This window comes from Erinaceus europaeus, chromosome 10, assembly GCF_950295315.1.
Source record: "Erinaceus europaeus chromosome 10, mEriEur2.1, whole genome shotgun sequence".
NCBI lineage: Eukaryota > Metazoa > Chordata > Mammalia > Eulipotyphla > Erinaceidae > Erinaceus > Erinaceus europaeus.
Window position 1 is genome coordinate 32062684 of NC_080171.1, and position 22129 is coordinate 32084812.

At 42.5% G+C, this 22129-nt stretch overlaps 1 protein-coding gene across 7 annotated transcripts in view; it reads left to right on the top strand.

The window, feature by feature from the left end:
- The window catches only part of FRMD3 (FERM domain containing 3), a 358746-nt gene that overhangs the window by 236968 nt on the left and 99649 nt on the right, over nt 1–22129 (top strand). For all 7 annotated transcript variants that reach the window (XM_060199507.1, XM_060199503.1, XM_060199504.1 and 4 more), the window contains 2 exons: nt 9154–9251; nt 21048–21171. In XM_060199507.1, the coding sequence (XP_060055490.1) occupies nt 9154–9251; nt 21048–21171 (222 nt within the window). The remainder of the gene's footprint in view (nt 1–9153; nt 9252–21047; nt 21172–22129) is intronic.

Genomic DNA, 22129 nt, shown 5'->3' on the forward strand with positions numbered 1-22129 from the left:
AGGAGGTGCTCCCTGAAAGCATCTGACAGTGGGGTGCTAAAAATAAAGAGAAGATGAGTATCTCTAGGATAGGCAGATTCATGACTGGTGTGTCCCCTAGGGTCTGTATTTTGGATCAGAATTTTCCTGGGAGGGAGAATTGCACCTGATAGAATGGACTGCTTGAAAGGGGCTAAGTGGTGGCTCACTTGGTTGAGAAAACTCATTACCAAGAGCAAGGACCTGGGTTCAAGCCCCTGGTCCCTACCTGCAAGGGTGAAACTTCCTTCACAAGTGGTGAAGCAGTGCTGCAGGTCTCTCTCTCCCTCCCCTCTCAATTTCTCTGTGTCCCAGCAAATAAGAAAATCAATTTTGTAAAAAAAAAAAAAATGAATGGATTACTTATCTTTTCACATAGTATTAAAAAATTTATTTAATAATGATCAACAAGGCCATAGGATAAGAGGGGTACAATTCCACACAATCCCTACCACCAGAGTTCTGTATCCCATTCTCTTCATTGGAAGCTTTCCTGCTTTTTATCCCTCTGAGAGTAGGGCCCCCCAGGATCATTATGGGATGCAGAGGGTAGATGGTCTGGCTTCTCTAATTGCTTCTCTGCTGAACATGGCCATTGGCAGGTCAATCCATATCCCCAGCCTGTCTCTCTCTTTCCCTGGTGGGGCAGGGCTCTGGGGAGGTGGGACTCCAGGACACATGGTGGGGTCATCTGCTCAGGGAAGTCAGGTTGGCATCATAGAGCATCTGCAATTTGTTGGCTGAACAAGCATTAAGATGTAAAGCAGAACAACTTGTTTAATAACTACATTGTACTTTTAAATGACTGTTGGTAGAGGTGACTTTCCTTTCCTTATAGACTCTTCTCAGCCCAGCTATCTGAAATTTCTAGTCTCCATCCTCTATCCTCTCATCTCCCTTTGTTGGGGCCACATCCAATTCACTCTTTGGGGGTGTGTGGGACTATGTGAAAGCTTGGTAGAGCTTAGGGGAGCTCTCCCATCATTGGATGGAGGTCTAGAAAGACACCTCACTTGTTAGCCTCTCTCCTTATAGAGATGAGCCAAAAGGGAAAAGTCTCTCAGACTCAGTTTCTCCTTGTTAGTCTCTCAAGCTCACAGAAAGCCTCCAAGCTTCTCACACTTAGTTTCCCTGGCTAGCAGTAGGCCAAATGGCTGCCTGCTTTAGGGTTCACTCTAAATTCACATATTCACTTCACCTTTTGATCATAAAGGAGAACACACTCTATCATACACCTCCCCAACACCAGGCAGTGAAACACCCAAATTCTATTTCCTTGTGTCCTTTGATATCTGTGGTTTACATCAAGTTTTGTTTTTCTTCTTTTCTACCTCACCTTACTGGTTTAACCCCTATGCTTCTCTCAAATGCCTTTGGATAATTAACTTGCCTGCATCATAGAGACTAATCGTTTTGACCTTTATGTATCGCATCAATTCTTGTTATACCAGCCCCCTATCATAGGGACAAGCTGACCTTTAAGAAACCTGTAATTTCTGACACATGTGAAAAATGTTCTTTTTTTTAACTCTCTATAAAAACCTGTGCTCTTCTCCCAATAAATGAATCTTTGTACCAGAATATTCCCCGATGCCTCCTTTCTGAGTCATGTGGTCCCTAGAACCGGTGAGGGAGGGTCGGAGGCTTACCCACTGGTTGGAGCCACTTCATGTGAGTGCCAGCAGGGGTCTTTTTGCATGAGTGAACAACCTAGATAAAGGCCACTGAACCGTCTGGGAGGGCCAACTCTTGTGTAGCCCAGTTCTTTGATGAGTCTCTGATTTGGTGATTTCAGAGACCACTGTGTACTATCAGTCTCAAGAGAATAAGCATGGACTTTAATGCAGGAGAAATTCAGATATGGTTACCCAGATCATGGGGGTGGGCAGGGTGGGGAGATGGGGACAGAGGAATTTGGGGTTGTTGGATATTTTGCTTTCTTATTATTCTGAATCTTGAGTAAAATCTGACCACAGTAACCCTGAGGTGACCTTAGAAGGGAGCAGATAGTTCTGTTCTCCAGTTTAAATTTGTACAAAGTCATTTAGTGAAGTTCATGCTTTGGGCATGGAGGAGGGGGGAAGGGTATCTCTCTAGTTACATAGTCATCTAATAATCTTCATATTCCTGGGGATTTTTGTAAATGCTATGTACACTACAATGTAGGGTATTACAATGAAAGGTAGGAATACATAGAGAATGAGTGTTAGGAATGGAGGTTAGTATTTTTTTAATCTTTATTTATTTATTGGATAGAGAGCTAGAAATTGAGGAGTGTGAGGGAGATAGAGAGGGAGAGATACAGAGAGATACCTGCAGCACTGTTTCACCACTTGCAAAGCTTACCCCCTTCAGGTGAGGACAGGAGCTTGAACCTGGATCCTTTTGCACAGTAACATGCACTCAGCCAGGTGAATCACCACCCAGCCCTGGGGTTAGTTTTTTTTTTTTTTTTTTTAAATGTGATTGACTTTCCAAAAAGTGAGGTAAAGTTCACATAGTGTTAATCTCAGCATTTCCAAGTGTATAATTTAGTGACATTATAGAATGACAGTAACATCTGGTGACATTCACAAGGTTGAGAGACCATCTACCACTCTCCTTCCAGAACATTTTCTCATCATTCTAAAAAAAGGAGCCCTGTCCCCTGTCACTACTCATTCTCCACCCCCCCACACCCCCCCCCCCCCCCGTCTTGTATCCTTGAATCTAATCTACTACTCTGGACTTCTCATATAAATAGGCTCACACATTAAGCAGCCTTGGTCTCCTTTAGGCATGATAAATTGGCTCTTCTATTTGCTCAGTTCTTCCTTACTTCTTGTTGTTGGTATAGCCCAAAAGACAGGGACTTTATGAGTTAGATGGGAGAGGAAGAGGGAAAGAGAGGGAGAGAGGGAGAGAGGGAGAGAGGAGAGATACTGAGATAGATTATTTCTGCCAATGAGTGCTAATGGTATAATTAGGAAGATCAAATCAAATACTGATTCCCAGCATTATTTGTCAGGTGTCAAAATGGGTTACTTTTGTTATTTGTTTTCATTATAGCCTCCCTAGAGCATAGGAATGAAATGTGTGTCATGATGCAAACTGAAGAAAGATCTTTTGCCATCCTGGAGAAATTTAAAGTAAAAAAATACAAAGTTTAAGTTATGGACACACTAGTTGAGCCCAGCTCAAACTAGTCAGCATTTCCTTGCACTATTGAGGCAAGAGAAACAGAACAATGTGAACATTTTATGTCTCCTAGGAAAATGAAGAAGACATCCTATCTTTATACAGGTGAAGATGGACTTTCCTTAGCCAGTTAGAGTTCTTAGAATTCAAAACAAGTCTAAAATCTGTGGAATATGATGGGTATTTATGGTTGAACTTCTCTTTTGAATATTTGGTTTTTCTTGTTCAACAAGTTTTTTTTTTTTTTTGGATAGAAATATTAGTCTAGAAGTTAACAACTTAATAGTTGAAAAATTCTGGCCACATTCATACTTATGTTTGGAGGTAAAGAATGAGAAGTGGCTGGGGAGACAGCATAATGGTTATGCAAAAGACTTTCATGTCCATGGCTCAGGTTTAATCCCCAGCATTGCCATAAGCCAGAGCTGAGCAGTGCTCTGGTCTTTCTTTTTATGTCTTTCTCTCTATGTTTCTCATTACAATAAAATAATGAAGAAAAAAAAAAAAAGAATCACTAAGAACAAGGCTGAGTGGCGGACACACTCCCTAGCACACAGATCACCATATGCAAGGACCTGGCTTTAAACCCAAGTCTCCACCTGCAGGCAGAAGCTTCACAAGCTACAGGTGTCTCTCTCTCTCTCTCTGTCTTCCCCCTTCTCAGTTTCTCTCTGCCCTATCAAACAAACAAGCCAACCAACCAAACAAACAAACAAATATTAAAAAACAGATTCGGTGAGGAAAACACAGGCTTAAGAGAACAAAACTGCAAAGTGATCAACCAGAAAAGATGTTTCTGTATCATTCTTTTTATCTCTCACCTTATCTCTCTAGTTACACAGTCATCTAATAATCTTTACATTCCTGGAGATTTTTGTAAATACTATGTACACTACAATGTAATCAAACTGTGCTGGTTTAAAAAAATTTTTTTTAAAGAACCATCTTTGAATTCATACTGGAGAGAGAATCACTACCGTGTATATGGCTCAATAATACATGACCCAGATTTTCCTGATGTTTTTGTTGCTTAGTCCTTTCATGCAGGGGTAACACTAAAGGAAGATGCATTATTACTTTTTTTGTGGTTGTTGCATTAAAAAGTGGGCATCTGCATTTGAAGCCATTTGTGAAGTTCAGCGGATTATGCTGAGTCCACAGTAATCCCTGATTATCTCCAGAGATCACTGCTGTGATCAAGGGCTCAAGCTTGGCTGTTGTGAGAGCTGCTTTTCTTTCTCTAGAAGCTTTCATCAGACTTGATGTCTGAGTTATTCGGCTGGAACTCAAACTTCTTGGTCATCAGTAAAAAGCTATTTGAACCTATTTTTAACTGCAAGATACATCAGAATATTGAGAGAAATGCTTTTTGTTCAAAGCATACATTCAGCCTATAGAAAGGAAACTTCATAGCACTGGGTCTAGCAGTGTACAAATCTTTAACAAAAAGCAGAGATTCCATCATTTCAGTTATTTGTGTGACCTTGGAATTCTTTGATTTTTTTTTTTAGGTGAGAAGGGGGGGGAGAGAGAGACACTGCATCACTGAAGCTTCATGTAATGCTATGGGGGCTAAGCTTGAGCCTGGGACACATGGCAAAACCGCACACTAGGCATGTGAGCTCTTTTGCTGACCCTAGAATTTTGAAGGGTCTAGGACTCTGGCCCTCAAAGTCAGATCTCTGTAGCAGCAGTACTAGCATCACTGCCACTTAGGAACTTGGCCTGTAGCCCCACATCTGGAATGGAGCCCAGGAATCTGTGTTTTCACAAATGTACCCAGTAATTAAAAAAATTTTTTTTTATTATCTTTATTTATTGGATAGAGACAGCCAGAGATTGAGAGGAGGAAGGGAGATAGAGAGACACCTGCAGCACTGCTTCTCCACTAGCAAAGCTTTCTCCCTGCAGGTGGGGACCGGGTGCTCGAACCTGGGTCCTTGTGCACCGTAATATGTACGCTCAACCAGGTATACCACCACCCGGCCCCCAATACCCAGTAATTTTAAAGCATCCTCTATTGCTCCAAAGCTATTTGGACTTTCAAAACTACTAGTATCTTTGGACAGGCATTCTAGTATCCAGTTCAGTGGGTGTATTGGCATATTTGTAAAATTGTGTTACCATCACCATAATCTCATTTCAGAACATTCTAATTGCCAGTAGGTAACCCAGAGACAAAGCATTATTTCTCCTTCTCCCCAGTTCTTGGCAGCTACTCATCTACACTTTCCCTGTAGATAATGCCTTTTTTTTGACATTGGACATGAATGGAATGATAAAACCTATAGTATTTTGTAGTCAGCCTCTTTTTACTTTGCATCCTGCTCTCAAGGTTCACACATGCTATTGCATGTACCATTACTTCATTTCTTTCTATGATCAAATAATATTCCATCGGATGGGTAAGCCACTTCCTTTTAACCTTTCATGAGTTGATGAACACTTGAATCATTTTCACTTTGTCACTATTATAAATGTTGTTTCCAGGAATATTTTTAGATATGTCTTTGTGAGGATCTGTGTTAAGATTTTACTGAGTCTGGGGTAGGGTTCACACCACTAGCATTTCTCAAAATCTCCCCAAGATTGTTCTAATGTGCAGTCAGGGCTGAGGACTGCTGACTTAGAGACTTAATACTCAAGTGTGTTATCTGTGGACCTTTAGCACAACACTGCTATGGGTTCACTAGCAATGTGGGCTCTTCTACCCCACCTAGAGCTACTGAGCCCAAAGCCACATGCTCACAAGGTTGCCAGGAGATCCACTTGCTGATTTAAGTGTGAAAGATGCTGTGCCAGTGTAGGGAGTCATTCTGGTATAATACACACACACACACACACACACACACACACACACACACACACACACACACACACACACACACACACATACACACACACACACACACACCTATTACCTAGAATGTGCATTGCTGGGATCCAGGGTTTCCTATGTGAATCCCAGATAGAAAGAATTACTTCAAACACCGTTGCCAAGTAAAAGAGGAGTCCAGAGTGGCAGATACCAGTCTATCTTTGAGATCGGGTTTCACTGAGTATTGGGTGTGCAGACCTCCCCATCTGTCTTTTTATTAAGTGTATGTGCACACAGCTATGTCACATATAAACATTTTAGGGAAGTACACAGACATCTTAGAGGAATACATAAACATTTTAGGGGAATGCATATTTGAGTAATCTCTCTCCTAGTATGAAAACCATTCAATATCAGACTTGTTATCTTCATTTTTAATATTTGCATCAAATTCTGTGTTAAATCTGCAACTCCTAGCCTTACACCAAGGATGTAGGCATAATAACAGAGAAGGCTTCTGTTGCCTAGAGGGCCTTTTGACCTTTATCTGTGTTTACCCTGATGTTGGCCAAACATCCCTGGAAAGCAAAGAATATCTGACATGACTGCTTCTAATACATGGTTCTTAATAATCAGAGAAATGGGGAGTCGGGCTGTAGCGCAGTGGGTTAAGCGCACGTGGTGCAAAGCGCAAATACTGGCATAAGGATCCCGGTTTGAGCCCCCGGCTCCCTACCTGCAGGGGAGTTGCCTCACAAGTGGTGAAGCAGGTCTGCAGGTGTCTATCTTTCTCTGCCCCCTCTGTCTTCCCCTCCTCTCTCCATTTCTCTCTGTCCTATCCAACAACGACATCAATAACAACAATAATAATAACTGCAACAATAAAACAAGGTCAACAAAAGGGAATAAATAAATATTAAAAAAACTAAAAATAATAATCAGAGAAATGGGGCACATATCTTTAAGTAACAGGCATTATGAATCACAAGGTCCCCAAGAGTGCATAATTTACCTACCACATGGAACAAGTTCCTTTAAAAATTGATTAAGAACTGTTTTTATATCCTGAAAATATTTCCATAGAAAACCAGGGACAGGGAGTTGGGCTGTAGCACAGCGGGTTAAGCACATGTGGCACAAAGCACAAGGACCTGTGTAAGTATCCCGGTTCGAGCCCCCGGCTCCCCACCTGTAGGGGAGTTGCTTTACAGATGGTGAAGCAGGTCTTCAGGTGTCTGTCTTTCTCTCCTCCTCTCTGTCTTCCCCCTCCTCTCTCCATTTCTCTCTGTCCTATCTAACAACGACAACATCAACAACAATAACTACAACAACAATGAAAAACAACAAGGGCAACAAAAAGGGAAAATAAATAAATATTAAAAAATTAAAAAAAAAAAGAAAAGAAAACCAGGGACAGAGAGTGTCATTTGAGTACACCGTGTGTCCTTCATGCCTGCCACAGGACACTGTATATATTAGGCAAGATGAAGATTTGTTTAATGAAAACACCAGTGGACCCTTGAACCCCATTCATTGTGCCTATGTGCTTTCAGTAAACCAGCAACCAGAAATGGGGCCTTTCAGCACCCTGGGCTTGGTAAAAATCTGTGTGAAATTGACACATTAATCATCCTCTCTCACTGCCTATTTCTTTTCTTTTTTTTAAAAAAAATTATTTATAAAATAAAGAATATCAACAAGGCCACAGGATAAGAGGGATACAATTCCACACAATTTCCACCACCAGAATTCCACATCCCATCGACTCCCTTGAAAGCTTTCCTATTTTTTATCCCTCTGGGAGCATGGACCCAGGATCATTATGGGGTACAGAAGGTGGAAGGTCTGGCATCTGTAATTGCTTCTCCACTGAACATGAACATTAGCAGGTCAATCCACGCTCTCAGCCTGTCCCTATCTTTCCTTAGAGGGACAGGGCTCTGGAGAGGTGGGGTTCCAGGGTACATTGGTGAGGTCCTCTGTCCGAGGAAAGTCAGGTTGGCATTGTGGTAGCATCTGCAACTTGGTGTGTTGGGTAGTATGCCAGCTCCCCCTGGCTTCTGCTTAACCATATGCCTATATAGGGATTGATTTGTTCCCATTCAAAGCTTTGGTCTATTTACATAAATCACTTTTACATTTACATAAAGCACCACACTCCCTCCAGGGCATTGGTAGTTTAGTGGTAGAATTCTCACCTGCTCCACCCCCTCTCCTTGTCACACTCTGATCCTCTCCTTGTCACACCCTGATTTCCACCAGTCACTTTTCGCTCCACCCTCTCTATGTCACATCCTGTTTCCACCCTACTTGGAGAGTATAAAAACAGCTGCTCTTCTGATTAAAGACACTTGGAAATTGCTTTCCGGCTCCGAGAGTTCCAGAGTGTATCTCCTGCAAAGTTAGTGCAGCACGAGTTCCTGATCCCTCTCCCACGCAGCAGCCTAGATCAGCTCCAGTTGAGTTCTCTTCAACCCAGAGAGCACTAGCTCAGGAAGAAGCACCCTCAGGCTCTCCCGGCATCTGGCGCCTGAACAGGGACATGAACCCTGGACCCTCAGGTACTGGATAAACCACTGTTCTCCATCCTGCTTCCCTGAGTCCCCTTCACTGGCCTGTTTTCCTCATTGAACCACCTGGCTGTGCAGTATGTGATTCTGCCAACTAGCCAACTCTAGTTGTGAAGAAGTTGAGTAGGTTCTGGCTTATGCCCACTTCTCTGACATTGGCTATCACATCCCTCTGTTCCCAAGACTGGCCTCCATCCATGGCTTGAACCCATCCCTGATTCTCTGTTTCACACTGAACTGGGGTAGCATGGGCCTGAGGTATATGGGAAGTTGATGTTGGCTTTGTGTGGGAGTTCCTGCCAGGATCAGGGGCTGCTGGGCCCTGTGGCTCTCCCTGGTTCTCCATATGTCTCTTTGGAAATGGAAAAAATAGTCTGTGTTTAGCTACAGATACTACCACAGATGCTTAGATGTTTGCATTCAGATGGTCCCTCTTGTCCTCTGAGAGGTTTCACATGTCTCCACCCCATAGCTGGACAGGGTTCTGGTGATCCAATTGGATAGAGCATGAATGATCCTTCTAAAATCCTGCCAGTGCTTAGGGCAACTCTTTCTCCTTTTGTGTTGCAGGTACCTGTTGTACCTGCAGATTAAAAGGGATATTTTCCACGGCCGGCTGCTCTGCTCCTTTTCGGATGCAGCCTACCTAGGTGCCTGTATTGTGCAAGGTAAGTGTGGCCTCCCACCTCCAACACCTCCTTCTACGCTGCTCCTCCACCAGTGTTTATGCTGCCCACAAGACTGGCCACTTAGCCACTGAGCCCCATCTCATCTTCCATCCCATGTCAGTGGGGTCCTGATAAGAGCTGGTTGTAACACAAAGGGTCCTCAAGACCTTGTGGTTTAACTGGCTGTCTCTCTAGAGACTGTAATATATAGTTTTAGAAGAAACTCTGGATGCTGCTGAGGAGGTAGCTCAAGTGGTAGGGTGCTGGCCTTTCATATCAAGGGCTCATGGTTTGATACCCAGCTCTGCAAGTGCCAGACTGATGCTCTTGCTTTTCTTTTTCCATCTTCTGTGCAACTATTTGTCTCTCTCACATAAGTAATATATAAATTCTGAAGGAGGAGGAGGAAGAGATAGAGAAGAAGAAACAACTCTAGAGAGATCACTCCCTGGGTATGATCAGCCAACTTTTCTAGTTCCCAGAGGCTCCCAGTGTGCCATATCTCTGCCTGAACTGTTCCTCTGATTCCCTGACTCTTCTATACTCTGATTTAAGCTTCACTTTTCCCCCTGTGTGAAAGGACTGGGGAGATGACTCCTAAGGCTTGCTTTTGGGGTGGTAGGAGACAGTACCTTTGACTTGGTGTTGGTTTCTTCATGTTCTAATTCATTATATATATATATATATATATATATATATATATGAATAATATAATACAAATATATATATATATATAATTATTCTGTCACCAAACAAAAATTCCCTTATCTAAACCACAAATATGAAAATCAACATTTTTATATTTATTTTGGGTAGAGACAGAGATATTAAAGTGCCGGGCTAGCTTTGCGCGCGGTAGAGAGACGACCAGGGACTCATGGCTGAGCTGGGAATGCAGTTCAATCTTTATTGACGAGTGGGGATGCAGTTCAACAATCTAATCTCTAATTACAATTCTGTCCTATATATCTCCTGAGGCGGAAGTGTCAGGAAGAGGAAGTACATAGGATAGGGGGTGGGGAGAAGGAAAATAAACCAATGAAAACAATGATTATGTAAATAGACCACAGCCTCAAGCAATGTAACAGAAGGGGTCTTATAAGCAGAATTTAGAAGCATACCAACATTAAAGGGGGAGTGGGAGATAGAGAGGGAGCAAGAAAGAGAGAGGCACCTGCTAACCTGCTTCACTGCTCCTGAAGCTTCCCCACCAGAGGGGGGAACCAGTGGCCTGTGCCCAGGTCTTTGTGTGTTATATGATGTACACCCTACCAGATGTGCTGCCTCCTGGCCCCCATATTCTAGTTCATAAAGAAAACAATGGTTTGAGGACAGGTGGCCCCAAGAGGCCCAGGCAGCACATTGCTGAAGGGATAAAGGGACAGGGACAACCCCCAGTGAAAGCTGATGTAGGTGTCCTAGTCCCCAGGCCCTATTTGAGGAGACTGGGTGATCCAGCCTTTTGTAGCATGGATGCTAGTGCCTAGTTTATGAGAGAAAAGACATGTCAAGAAGGTGAGGTAAGAGGAGAGAGGAGAGAAAGGGAGTGAGTGAGAGAAACAGCTAGAGATATCATAGCCGATGGCTAAATAAACATGCCACCCTTATGTTGGATTTGAATCATGAAGTGGACCAGAGGTGACAGTCATCTGCCTTTCGCAGTCCCCTGCTGCATTATTGTTTAGGAGAGAAGCCCACTGTTCCTCTGCAGCTACACTGCCCTGTACCACTGTCCCCTGGGATTCCCCAGCCCTGTTTCCAAAGGGTTGCAATTTTTGAGAATCCTGAAGCGTGTGCCTGTGTTGCTTCCCTTCCCCCTGGCAGCTACCTGGTGCTGGGGAGTAGATTGCAGGGGGCTTTGCAAACCCTTGGAAAGTTCAGGTTTAGGGAGGTCAGAGCCACAGAGCTACCATGATGGGAAATAGTCCCTCCAGAGAAATAGGGGCCTCAAGGGCTGCCTTCTCATCCTTCTTGCAAGCACCCATCCCCAGCTGTAAGCCTGATACTAGATACCTGCACAGGGAGATGAGAAATTGTACCTGTGCCTCAACAACTGTACTATAAACCATTAACCCCCCAATAAAATGATAGAAAAAAAGATGAAATAGAACAGAAAAAGAAAAGATGAAATAGAAAACAGAACTTCATATAGATCTTACCTCAGAATATAGATGTCAAATTAATTGATTTACTAAGAGAAAGAACATGTGACTTATCCCAGTACTATAAGATCAATACAACATTACAAAGTTTTCTAAAGGACTTTCATTACAGATAAAGCTTAATATAGACAAAATATAATCATTTTAAAAAGATTTTTTGAAGAATATTTTTCAATTAATTGCAAAGAGACAGAGAGAAATAGATATAGAAGAGGCATTAGAGAGGGAGAGAGAAAGAGACATTTGGGGGCTGGGCAATAGCGCAGCGGGTTAAGAGCACGTGGTACAAAGCGCAAGGACCTGTGTAAGGATCCCGGTTTGAGCCCCCGGCTCCCCACTTGCAAGGGCGTTGCTTCAGAAGCGGTGAAGCAGGTCTGCAGGTGTCTATCTTTCTCTCCTTATCTCTGTCTTCCCCTCCTCCCTTGATCTCTCTCTGTCTACCCATCAACAACAACAGCTATAACCACAATAACAACCACAATAAGGGCAACAAAATGGGAAAAATAGCCTCCAGGAGCAGTGGATTCATAGTGCTGGCACCAAGCCCCAGCAATAACCCTGGAGGCAAAAAAAAAAAAGAATGTTATGCATGTACAAACTATTGTATTTACTGTTGAATGTAAAACATTAATTCCCCAATAAAGAAAGAAATTAAAAAAGAAAAAAAAAAAGAAAAGAAAAAGAAGAAAGAAAGACATTTGACATTTGCAGTTTCCCCCTTGTAAGTGGGGACTGGAAGCTTGAACAGTCCTTGGGTACTGTAAGGTGTGTGCTCAACCAGGTGGGCCACAGTCCAACCCCCCAATATAATTTCAATAAAAATAGGCGCGCATGTACACACACACACACACATGAACAGGCATCCCTGATACTAACAAACTTAGAATAATCATCATTTTGTTTATTTACAAATATGTACAGGATATTTTTTAAAAAAATTTTTATTTATAAAAAGGAAACACTGACAAAACCATAGGATAAGAGGGGTATGACTCCATAAAATTCCCACCACCAGGACTCTGTATCCCTTTCCCTCCCCTGATAGCTTTCCTATTCTTTATCCCTCTGGGATTATGGATCCAGGGTCATTATGGGGTGCAGAAGGTGGGAGGTCTGGCTTCTGTAATTGCTTTCCCACTGAACATGGGCATTGACAGGCCGATCCATACTCCCAGCCTGTCTCTCTCTTACCCTAGTGGGGCGGGACTCTGGGGAAGCAGGGCTCCAGGACACATTGGTGGGGTCGTCTGCTCAGGGAGGTCTGGTTGGCATCATGTTAGCATCTGGAACCCGATGGCTGCTCAGTATATATATATATTTTTTTCCTCCTCCAGGGTTATTGCTGGGCTCGGTGCCTGCACCATGAATCCACCACTCCTGGAGGCCGTTTTTTTTTTTCCCCTTTTGTTGCCCTTGTTGTAGCTTCGTTGTGGTTATTATTATTGCCCTTGTTGACGCAATTCGTTGTTGGATAGGACAGAGAGAAATGGAGAGAGGAGGGGAAGACAGAGAAGGGGAGAGAAAGATAGACACCTGCAGACCTGCTTCACCGCCTGTGAAGAGATTCCTCTGCAGGTGGGGAGCCGGGGGCTCGAACCGGGATCCTTACGCCGGTCCCTGCGCTTTGCGCCACATGCGCTTAACCCACTGCGCCACCGCCCGACCCCCTCAGTATATTTTTAAAGATGTGTTTATTTACTTGATGAGGGAGGCAAGAAGAGAGAGAGAGAGAGACAGGAACAGAGAACCAGAGCCTTACTCTGGGGTAAGAGGCATAGGAGTAGAGCCCCCAGAGTTTTTCTTCTCTGTACTGGCTGCCTCAGTACAGAGGCAGGGCAGAGGGAATCAGTATGCCTCCAAGCCTCAGAGGAGTACAAGAGGGTTCAGAGTGCATCCCAGTACTGATGAATCATGGCTAGTCCTCCACACACATGCTCAATATGAGTGTGTAATGGGAAAACCTGTCTTCCCATTGTGGAAATGAAGCCACAAGATGAAGGATCCCGAAGACCAGGGCCCCCATTGCACTGCCCTCGCTGTTATCACTGCAGACACTGATGCTGTGGAGAAAGCAGGCTTTGCAATGAATGAGCCAAGCTCAGAAAAGCCTTTTAGTTCTTAAGTGAATCCTTGTCCAGGGCCATTTGTAGCACCACCAGTTAAAAGCTGTATTTAAAAAGTGCTGTGGTTATGGTGGCAACTCTGAGGTTCTAGAGGTATTTTACGTATGCAGATAAAATCTGTTCTTTTGATGGCGCAGACACTTATCATGGGGAGAGAGGGAACTACAATTAGGTAACAGCTGTCTTATCAGCCATTATTTCTTCCACTTAAGCAATTTGAACTTAAAAACAATCTTATTCTTACAGAGAGTAACAGGGATTGTGGACTAAATGATTAGAAATTGGGAAGCCAGGCTGGGGAGATAGCATAGTGGTTATGTGAAGACTGCCATGCCCAAGGCTTGAGGCATGAAACCAGAGCTGAGCAGTTCTCTGGTTGAAGATAAAAGGAAGGAAGGACAGAAGGAAGGAAAGAAAGAAGGAAGGAAAGAAAGGAAGAAAATGAAAGAGAAAGGTCTTGTGACCTTTAATTGACTTCTTATTTGCTAATGCTCTTCTTGTTATTTCTAGAACCTACCCACTCTGGGTCAACTTTTTTCAGGTAGGGGGGTTGAGGGGGTAAGACATCACAGCACCAAAGCTGCCTCCATTTTGAGTGTGTCCAGGTTCAAACCTGCTAATGCTCTTTGAGGGAACATGTTTTAAATTTCTGTATATTTTGGTGTGCATTATAAAAAAGCAAGCCAGGCAATCAAGACTGGAGAGATAGTATAGTGGTTAAGATAGACATCTATACACCTGCTTCACCACTCAAGAAGCTTCCCCTCTGCAGGCGGGGAGCAGGCTTGAACCTAGGTCCTTGCGCATGGTCATATATGGGCTTAACCAGATGCAATGCCACCCAGCCCCCAAGCCTCTCACTTTCTTTAGCCACCAGGGTTATCACTAAGACTCAGCACCAGCATGACAAATCCATCATCTCCAGTGTCCATTTTCTCCCCCTTACCTCTTCTTTCTTTATATTTGGTAGGCGAGAAGTTGAGAGAGAAAGAGACACCAGCAGCACTGTATTAGCACTCCCAAAGCTTCCTCCCTACAGGTTTGAATTTGGGTCCTTGCTCTACCACTGAGCCACCTTACTAACCCTTTCTGACAGGTAATTCCTCCTAGGTCAGTTCTAGGTCTTGTTTCAAATCATGAAAGAACCAACATGTTGTGTGCCACTTGTTATAACTCTAACCTCAAAGTCACGTTTAGGAGAAAACTGCAGACTGCTTACTCAGCCCTGCCTGGTGTGAAAAACAAAATCGGAGTAGCTAGAAGTCTCGAATCCTATGGAAGCTTCTTTTTTGTTTAAGGTGAAGTCAGGATTGAAGACAGGCTTTAAGGGACATGACGTTTCTTTTGACTATATTTGAACAGTCCAAGTCCTCACTATACCTCATAGTTTTTTTCTGGGAAGGAAAGTGTCCTCCACAGATATTGTTCTCCCTCACCAGCCATCAGGCAAGCTGACATTCACAATGAAGAGGTCCCAGTACTATATTGGTGGTCTTTTATGCATGAGGAGGGTGCATCCCCTATACTTTGCTCCCACCAAGAATGAATAAACAAGTTGCCTCAATATGCTTGTTGTTTTTTTTTTAATTTTTATTTATAAAAAGGAAACACTGACAAAAACCATAGGATAAGAGGGGCACAACTCCATACAATTCCTACCACCAGAGCTCTGTATCCCACCCCCTCTTCTGATAGCTTTCCTATTCTTTATCCCTCTAGGAGTATGGATGCAGGGTCATTATGGGGTGCAGAAGGTGGGAGGTCTGGCTTCTATAATTGCTTCCCCGCTGAACATGGGTGTTGACAGGCCGATCCATACTCCCAGCCTGTCTCTCTCTTTCCCTAGTGAGGCAGGGATCTGGGGAATCAGAGCTCCAGGACACATTGGTGGTGTCCTCTGCCCAGGAAGTCTGGTTGGCATCACGTTAGCATCTGGAATCTGGTGGCTGAAAAGAGAGTTAACATATAAAGCCAAACAAACTGTTGACTAATCATGAACCTAAAAGCTGGAATAGTTCATATGAAGAGTTGGGGTCTCTGTTTTGTAGATAGTTAGTAGTCCTATTTTAGTTATATTCCAAAAATCCTGTGAATATACTAGTTTTTTCTCTTCCATTTGCATTCAAAATGTTTGGAATATTTGTCCAATTGGGGATTGCTAGGTTGTAATGTTCTCTTTTTAAGAGATTCATTCATTTATTTTTATGAGACAGAGAGATCAGAGCATAGCTCTGCTGTGGCATATGGTGATGCCAGAGATTGAACTTGGGACCTCTGGGGCCTCAGGTACCTAAGACCTGTGCTCTAGCACATTGGGCATCTCCCTGGCCCTTGACGAAGTCCCCTGATCTCTCTCTGGGAGAGTCACATGTATCTAGAATCTTCCAGAAGCACATAGTGTTTCCTAGTTTCTGCCAACACATAGACTCATCTGACTTCTTAACGATCTTGGTAATTTTGTAGGTGTAAATTTTGAAGGTGATGCCTTTACAAACTGTTGTGGTCTGTATAGCTCTAAGTCCTGTCGAGTGTGAGCATCTCTCCACACACCAGACCTTTGGGTGTTTCTGTTTATTAGACTACCTGTCCATTATCATTTTCCTGTGGGCTGTCCTGCTCATCAAGAAATTTATTCTTTTTTTTTTTTTTTTTGCCTCCAGGGTTATTGCTGGGGCTCGGTGCTGGCACTGTGAATCCACTGCTCCTGGAGGCCACTGCCCCCCATTTTTGTTGCCCTTGTTGCTCTTGTTGTTGTTATTATGGTTATTGTTGTTATTGATGTCATTGTTGTTGGATAGGACAGAGAGAAATGGAGAGAGGCAGGGAAGACAGAGAGGGGGAGATAAAGTTAGACACCTGCAGATCTGCCTCACCACTTATGAAGTGACCTCCCCTGCAGGTGGGGAGCACGAGGCTCGAACTGGGGAATTTATTCTTAACTCTAGATACTAGACCATGACAGTCTATCCTTTCACTTGGCATCTATTACTTTGATTATGATATCCTTTGTTGGTCTTGTTTTTTTTTAAATTTTTATTATCTTTACTTATTTGATAGAGACAGCCAGATATTGAAAGTGGAGGGGAAGATGGAGAGGAAAAGAGACAGAGAGATACCTACCTACAGCACTGCTTCACCACTTGTGAAGCTTCCCTCCTGCAGGTAGGGACCAGGGGCTTGAACCTGGGTCTTTGTGCATTGCAACATGTGCGTTCAACCCAGGTGTGCCACCACTTGGCCACCATATATATATATATATATATATATATATATATATATATATATATATATATATATATATTCTTTATTTATTGGATAGAGATAGCCAGAAGTTGAGGGGGGAGGGGAAGATAGAAAGGAAGAGAGACAGAAAGCAGCACTGCTTTACCATGCGCAAAACTTCTCCTCTACAGATAGGATCCAGAAGCTTGGACCCAGGTCCTTGTACTTTGTAACAAGTGCACTCAACCAGGTGTACCACCACCTGGCCCCTGATATCCTTTAATGAACAAAAATATTTTAATTTTTATATGAGTGAATCAACCCTCACTCATGCTTAATGGCTGGGGGGGGGGGGGGTTACTTTAAAAAGCCCTTCCTCAGGAGGCATACATTTTAGCATGCTTTAAGAACGCTGTAATTGGAATTCTATTAAGATATCTTAAAGAGCTTTGATTCCCTCCCAGTTTTGTCCTTTTACAGTCATAAGATGATTCAACAGTAGACAGTAGATCAGATTACAGAGCTGGGTGTCATTTTGCATGTGTGTTCAGTCATATTGATTTTCTTCTACATCAGAATGTTTGGTGAGCAGGTTGCTCTTCTTTTTTTTGTCATTAAGAACATTTGTAATTTATTGGAGGATGTCAAAATATCAACATTGAAAGTTTATTCCAGTCCTCATAGATGATGTACAAAGGCTTGAATCTGAATTTTTAAGATTTTTTTTTAGTTTTCTAGTTGGAAATTTCTAACTTTATTGCCTTAGGAACTGTTTTGATTCTTTTTATTATTTATGTTTTTAATTTATTAAAGGGATAATGGTTTACAGTTGACAGTAAAATACAGTAACTGGTACATGTGTAACATTTCTCAGTTTTCCACATAACACTCCCACCCCTCCACCTAAGTCCTTCTCCACCATGATGTTCTAGGACTGGAACATCACCTTCTCCCCCAACCCAGAGTCCTTTTCTTTGGTGCAAGTCACCAAATCCAGTCCAAGTTCAAGCAGATACTTATAACACAATTTTTCCCTCTTGTGGAGCAAATTACTCGCACTGTGGACCATAGTTACTGCCTGAGGTGCTTGCCTCTACTGGTTTATTTTCTTCCTTCTTTCCTTCCATCCTTCCTTCCTTCCTTCCTTCTTTATTTCCTTTCTTTCTCTCTTTCAGAATTTTTATTTATATATTATTGGATAGAGGCAGAGAAATTGAGGGGGAAGGTGAGTTAGAGAGGGAGAGAGACAGAGAGAGACACCTACAGCCTTGCTTTATCACTTCTGAAGCCTTCCCCCTGCAAGTGGGGACCCAGGGCTTGAACCTGGATCCTTGAGCACTGTAATGTTTGCACTTAACCAGGAGCACCACTGCCTGGCCCCCTGGCTTATTTTCCTTAGCAAGCTTGTGGAATCACTAGAATGTCTTCTCACTGCTGGACATCACTTTTATTGCTCCTGACTATGGTTCATACACATCCTAGATCCACCATCTGCTGTCTCCTTTAGGTACTTAGAGCTGTGAAGACATTCCTTGTTACCCAAAAGAGCCTCTGCAGGTATTCTGTATTAAAAGCCAACAGCAATTTTAATTCACTTTGTTAGACTAACCTATAGACACATTCTTTAATCTAAGGAGCAATTTATTTCATTTTCATTGACTAAATCATACTATCACTAGCCTCAGAGCAGGATGACACTACGAGGGAACACTTAAAGTAACTGTGAAAGGAGCAGCCAAGGGTTTCCAACTATAGAGGGCATCCTGGGGACCCTTTGTAAATACTGCAAGAGGGCAATTTTTGGGTCTTCACAGTGATTTGGGTGCATCACTAGAATTTAGCGCCTATTTCTCGGAAGATCTGAAACAACAAAAAATTCTTGCTCCTCATGCTTATAGATAAACAATTTATGACAAGTGGTCCCAGAACATTAAATAGAGAGAGGAGAATGTTTTAATGAAATAATTGGTGTTGGTAAAGTTGTGTTGAAACATACGGAAAAATGAAACAGAATCACCACATGTTATCTTGTACAAAAGTCAACTCCAAATGGATCAAAGACTTGGCCCTTAGACTAGACAATATTAAGTGCATATAAGAAAATATTGGCAGAACACTCTACAATGCTTGCTTCAGTAATATTTTCAAAGTCTTCAGTCCATAGCAAGGATAACAAAGGTAAAAGTAAACCAATGGGATTACTTCAAACTGAAAAGTTTCTGTGTAGAGAAAGGAAGCATTACAAAAACAGAAAGTCACCCTAGACTGGGAGAAGATCTCTACATACACCAGATAGAGGGCTAGTAACCAAAATATATAAAGAAGTCACTAAAATCAGAAAGAAAGAAAAGAAGAAAGAAAGAGAGGCTCATTAATAAATAGAGGACCTGGACAGAATTTTCACCAAAGAAAAGATCTGGAGGGCCAACATACATATAAAAAGATGCTCAAAGTCACCGATGATCAACAAAGTACAAATAAATACAACAGTGAGATACCCCTTCACAACTGTCATACATTAGAAAGGACAGAAACAACAAGTGTTAGTGAGGATGTAGAGAAAAGGAACAGTTTTACACTGCTGGTTGGAATACAAAATGATTCAAATCCTGTGGAAAATATTCTGGAGATTCCTCAGAACATTAGAAAAGGGCCTGTCCTATGACCTGGCAATTATTCTCTTAGGGGTTTATCCAAAGAAAATAAAAATACCTATCTGATGAGGTCTATATGTGTCTATGCTCATTAGTGTTATTTTTTTCTTTATTGGGGGGATTAATGGTTTACAGTCAACATAAAATGCAGTAGTTTGTACATGTGTAACATTTCTCAGGTTTCCACATTAACAATTCAGTCTTCTCTAGGTCCTCCTAGACCATCATGTTCCAGGACCTGAAAGCCCTCCTCCCACCCCAGAGTCTTACTTTGGTTCAATACCCCAAACCCAGTCCAAGTTATGCTTTGTGTTTTCTTATTTTTCAGCTCCTTTAAAAAAATAATCATTAGTGATTTAATAATGGTTGCTAATATTGTGGGTTGAGGGGTACAGTTCATACAGTTTCCACTACCAGAGTTCCATATCCCAACCCCTCTGTTGGAAGGTTCCCTATTCTTTATCCCTCTGGGAGTATGGACCAAAGATCTTTTTGGAGTGCAGAAGGTCAGAGGTCTGGCTTCTTTAATTTGTTCTTTTCTGGACAGGTCAATCCATACCACCAGACTGTTTATACCTTACGCCTAGTGGGGTAAGGCCCTGGGGAGGTGGGATTCCAGGACACACTGGTGAGGTTGTCTGCCCAGACAAGGCAGGTTGGCCTCATGGTAGTGTTTTTCAACTTCTATCTATGAGTAAGATCATCCCATACTCATCCTTCTCTTTCTATCTCACTTAACATGAGGAAAAGAAAATGAAATCATCATTTTTAATAGCTGAGTTGTATTCCATTGTGTATATATACGACAGCTTTCTCAGCCAAGATCTGTTGTCATATCAGCACTATTTGTAATAGCTCAAACTTGGAAGCAACTCAGATGCTCAGTGACAAATAAGTGGTTAAGAAAGTTGTGCAATACTACTCAGCTATGAGCAATGGTCAAATCTCCTTTGTAATTATCTTGAATGGAACATGAAGAAATTGTGCTATGTGAGATCAGCTAGAAGGAGAAGGATGAATACTGGATGACCTCACTTGTAGGTGGAACTTAAGTAACAAGGACAGAAAAGGAAAACACAGGGTGAAACTTGGACTAGGTATTGTTTGTAGCTGCAAAGCCAAGGGCTCTGGAAGGGGGCCCTGAGGGAAGGGGACAGGAGGGAGCTGAGAGGGCATTCAGGACTGACTCAGTGCACGATGGACAGGGGAGCAGGACTTAAGTTGGTGGTGGGAATGGTGTACAGACACCTATCAGGGAAGATAAGAGATTAAGACAACTGTCTTATAAATCATTATTTCCCTAGTAAAGTAATGAAAAAATAATTGTTTACCCCCACCCCAAAAGACCAACAGCCGTTCAAAGAGAAACAGTGATTTAAACTCCATTATTGCATAGATAAAGAAGAAAACAAGATTCCTTGTGGTTGGCAAGAGCTCAGACTCACATACCTTGATTTAAGTTAGATTCTTTCTAAACTCTCTGACTTTGGTTTTGTATTTTATATATTATAAAATATATTTTGTTGGGTGAGTTTATTCTAGGCTCTTCTTTTCAGTGGCTAGTTCTTGTGCAACTTCTCTTGTTTTAATCCTTCTCTCTCTCTCTCTTTTTTTTTTTTTTTTTACTGATTTCAGCCGAGCTTGGTGATTACGATCCTGATGAGCATCTTGAGAATTACATCAGTGAATTTGAAATTTTCCCTAAGCAGTCACAGAAGCTGGAACGAAAAATAGTGGAAATCCATAAAAATGAACTCAGGTAATAGGGGGAGACATTAATTATTTAATTAAGTAATTAATTTTAAGATTTTGTTTATTGATGAGAAAGACAGGAGCAGAGAGAAAGAACCAGGCATCACTCTGATATATGTGCTGCCGGGGATCGAACTCAAGACCTCATGCTTGAGAGTCCAATGCTGTATCCATTGCACCACCTCCCTGACCACTAGGAGGAGACATTTATAAGAGTGACAGAGGTAAGAATGTGAAGTTGTGTTGTGAAGTAAGAATGTTTGTAGCTTCATGGGTAGACTGCTTCTTCAGATGGCAGAGCAGTAGATCTTGCCATTGTCAGGGTCCTCGATCAGTAATGACATCGGTGATGTGGAGTCACCTGGGAGGCTGTGGATGAACTGTCAATAGCTATTGGAGCCATGAACTTTCTTATGGGTTCCACCTGTTGTGAGTTTCAGACAAGATCAGGCATGTTCAGGGTGGTATGGCCGTAGAAAGTTGTGAGTTTCAGAAAGTGAAATCGAGAAGGCATTCCTTCTATTTTGAATCTTGCACGACTTCCTGCTTCCCCTCTGGTGGTCATTGCTGAAAACCTTTGTTGTTAAAATTCGGAGGCTCTAGCTGGCCGGGCTAGCTTCACGGGCAGGTAACAGAGACGACCAGAGACATACGGCTGGGCAGGGAAGCTATATTTCTTTATTCTGGAACAAGATTCATAAACTAAACCAAACTAATCACCAGACAGAACTCTGCTGCCTCTTTCCCTGCAGCGGCGCCAAGCACTCTCTCTAACTCTGGAACTCTGGAACACTCTCGGGGTTCCTTGGGGCGGGGCCAAGCGGGCCCGGGAAACTAGCAGGACTGATCCAATTTTCTTGGCAGGGGGAGAGCTAGAACAACCCAATGTAAAGCATACAACAAACCTTGACTCCAAGTACGGTGGAATCCATTAGCCATGTTCCTTTCAAGATGTCAGATTCAGT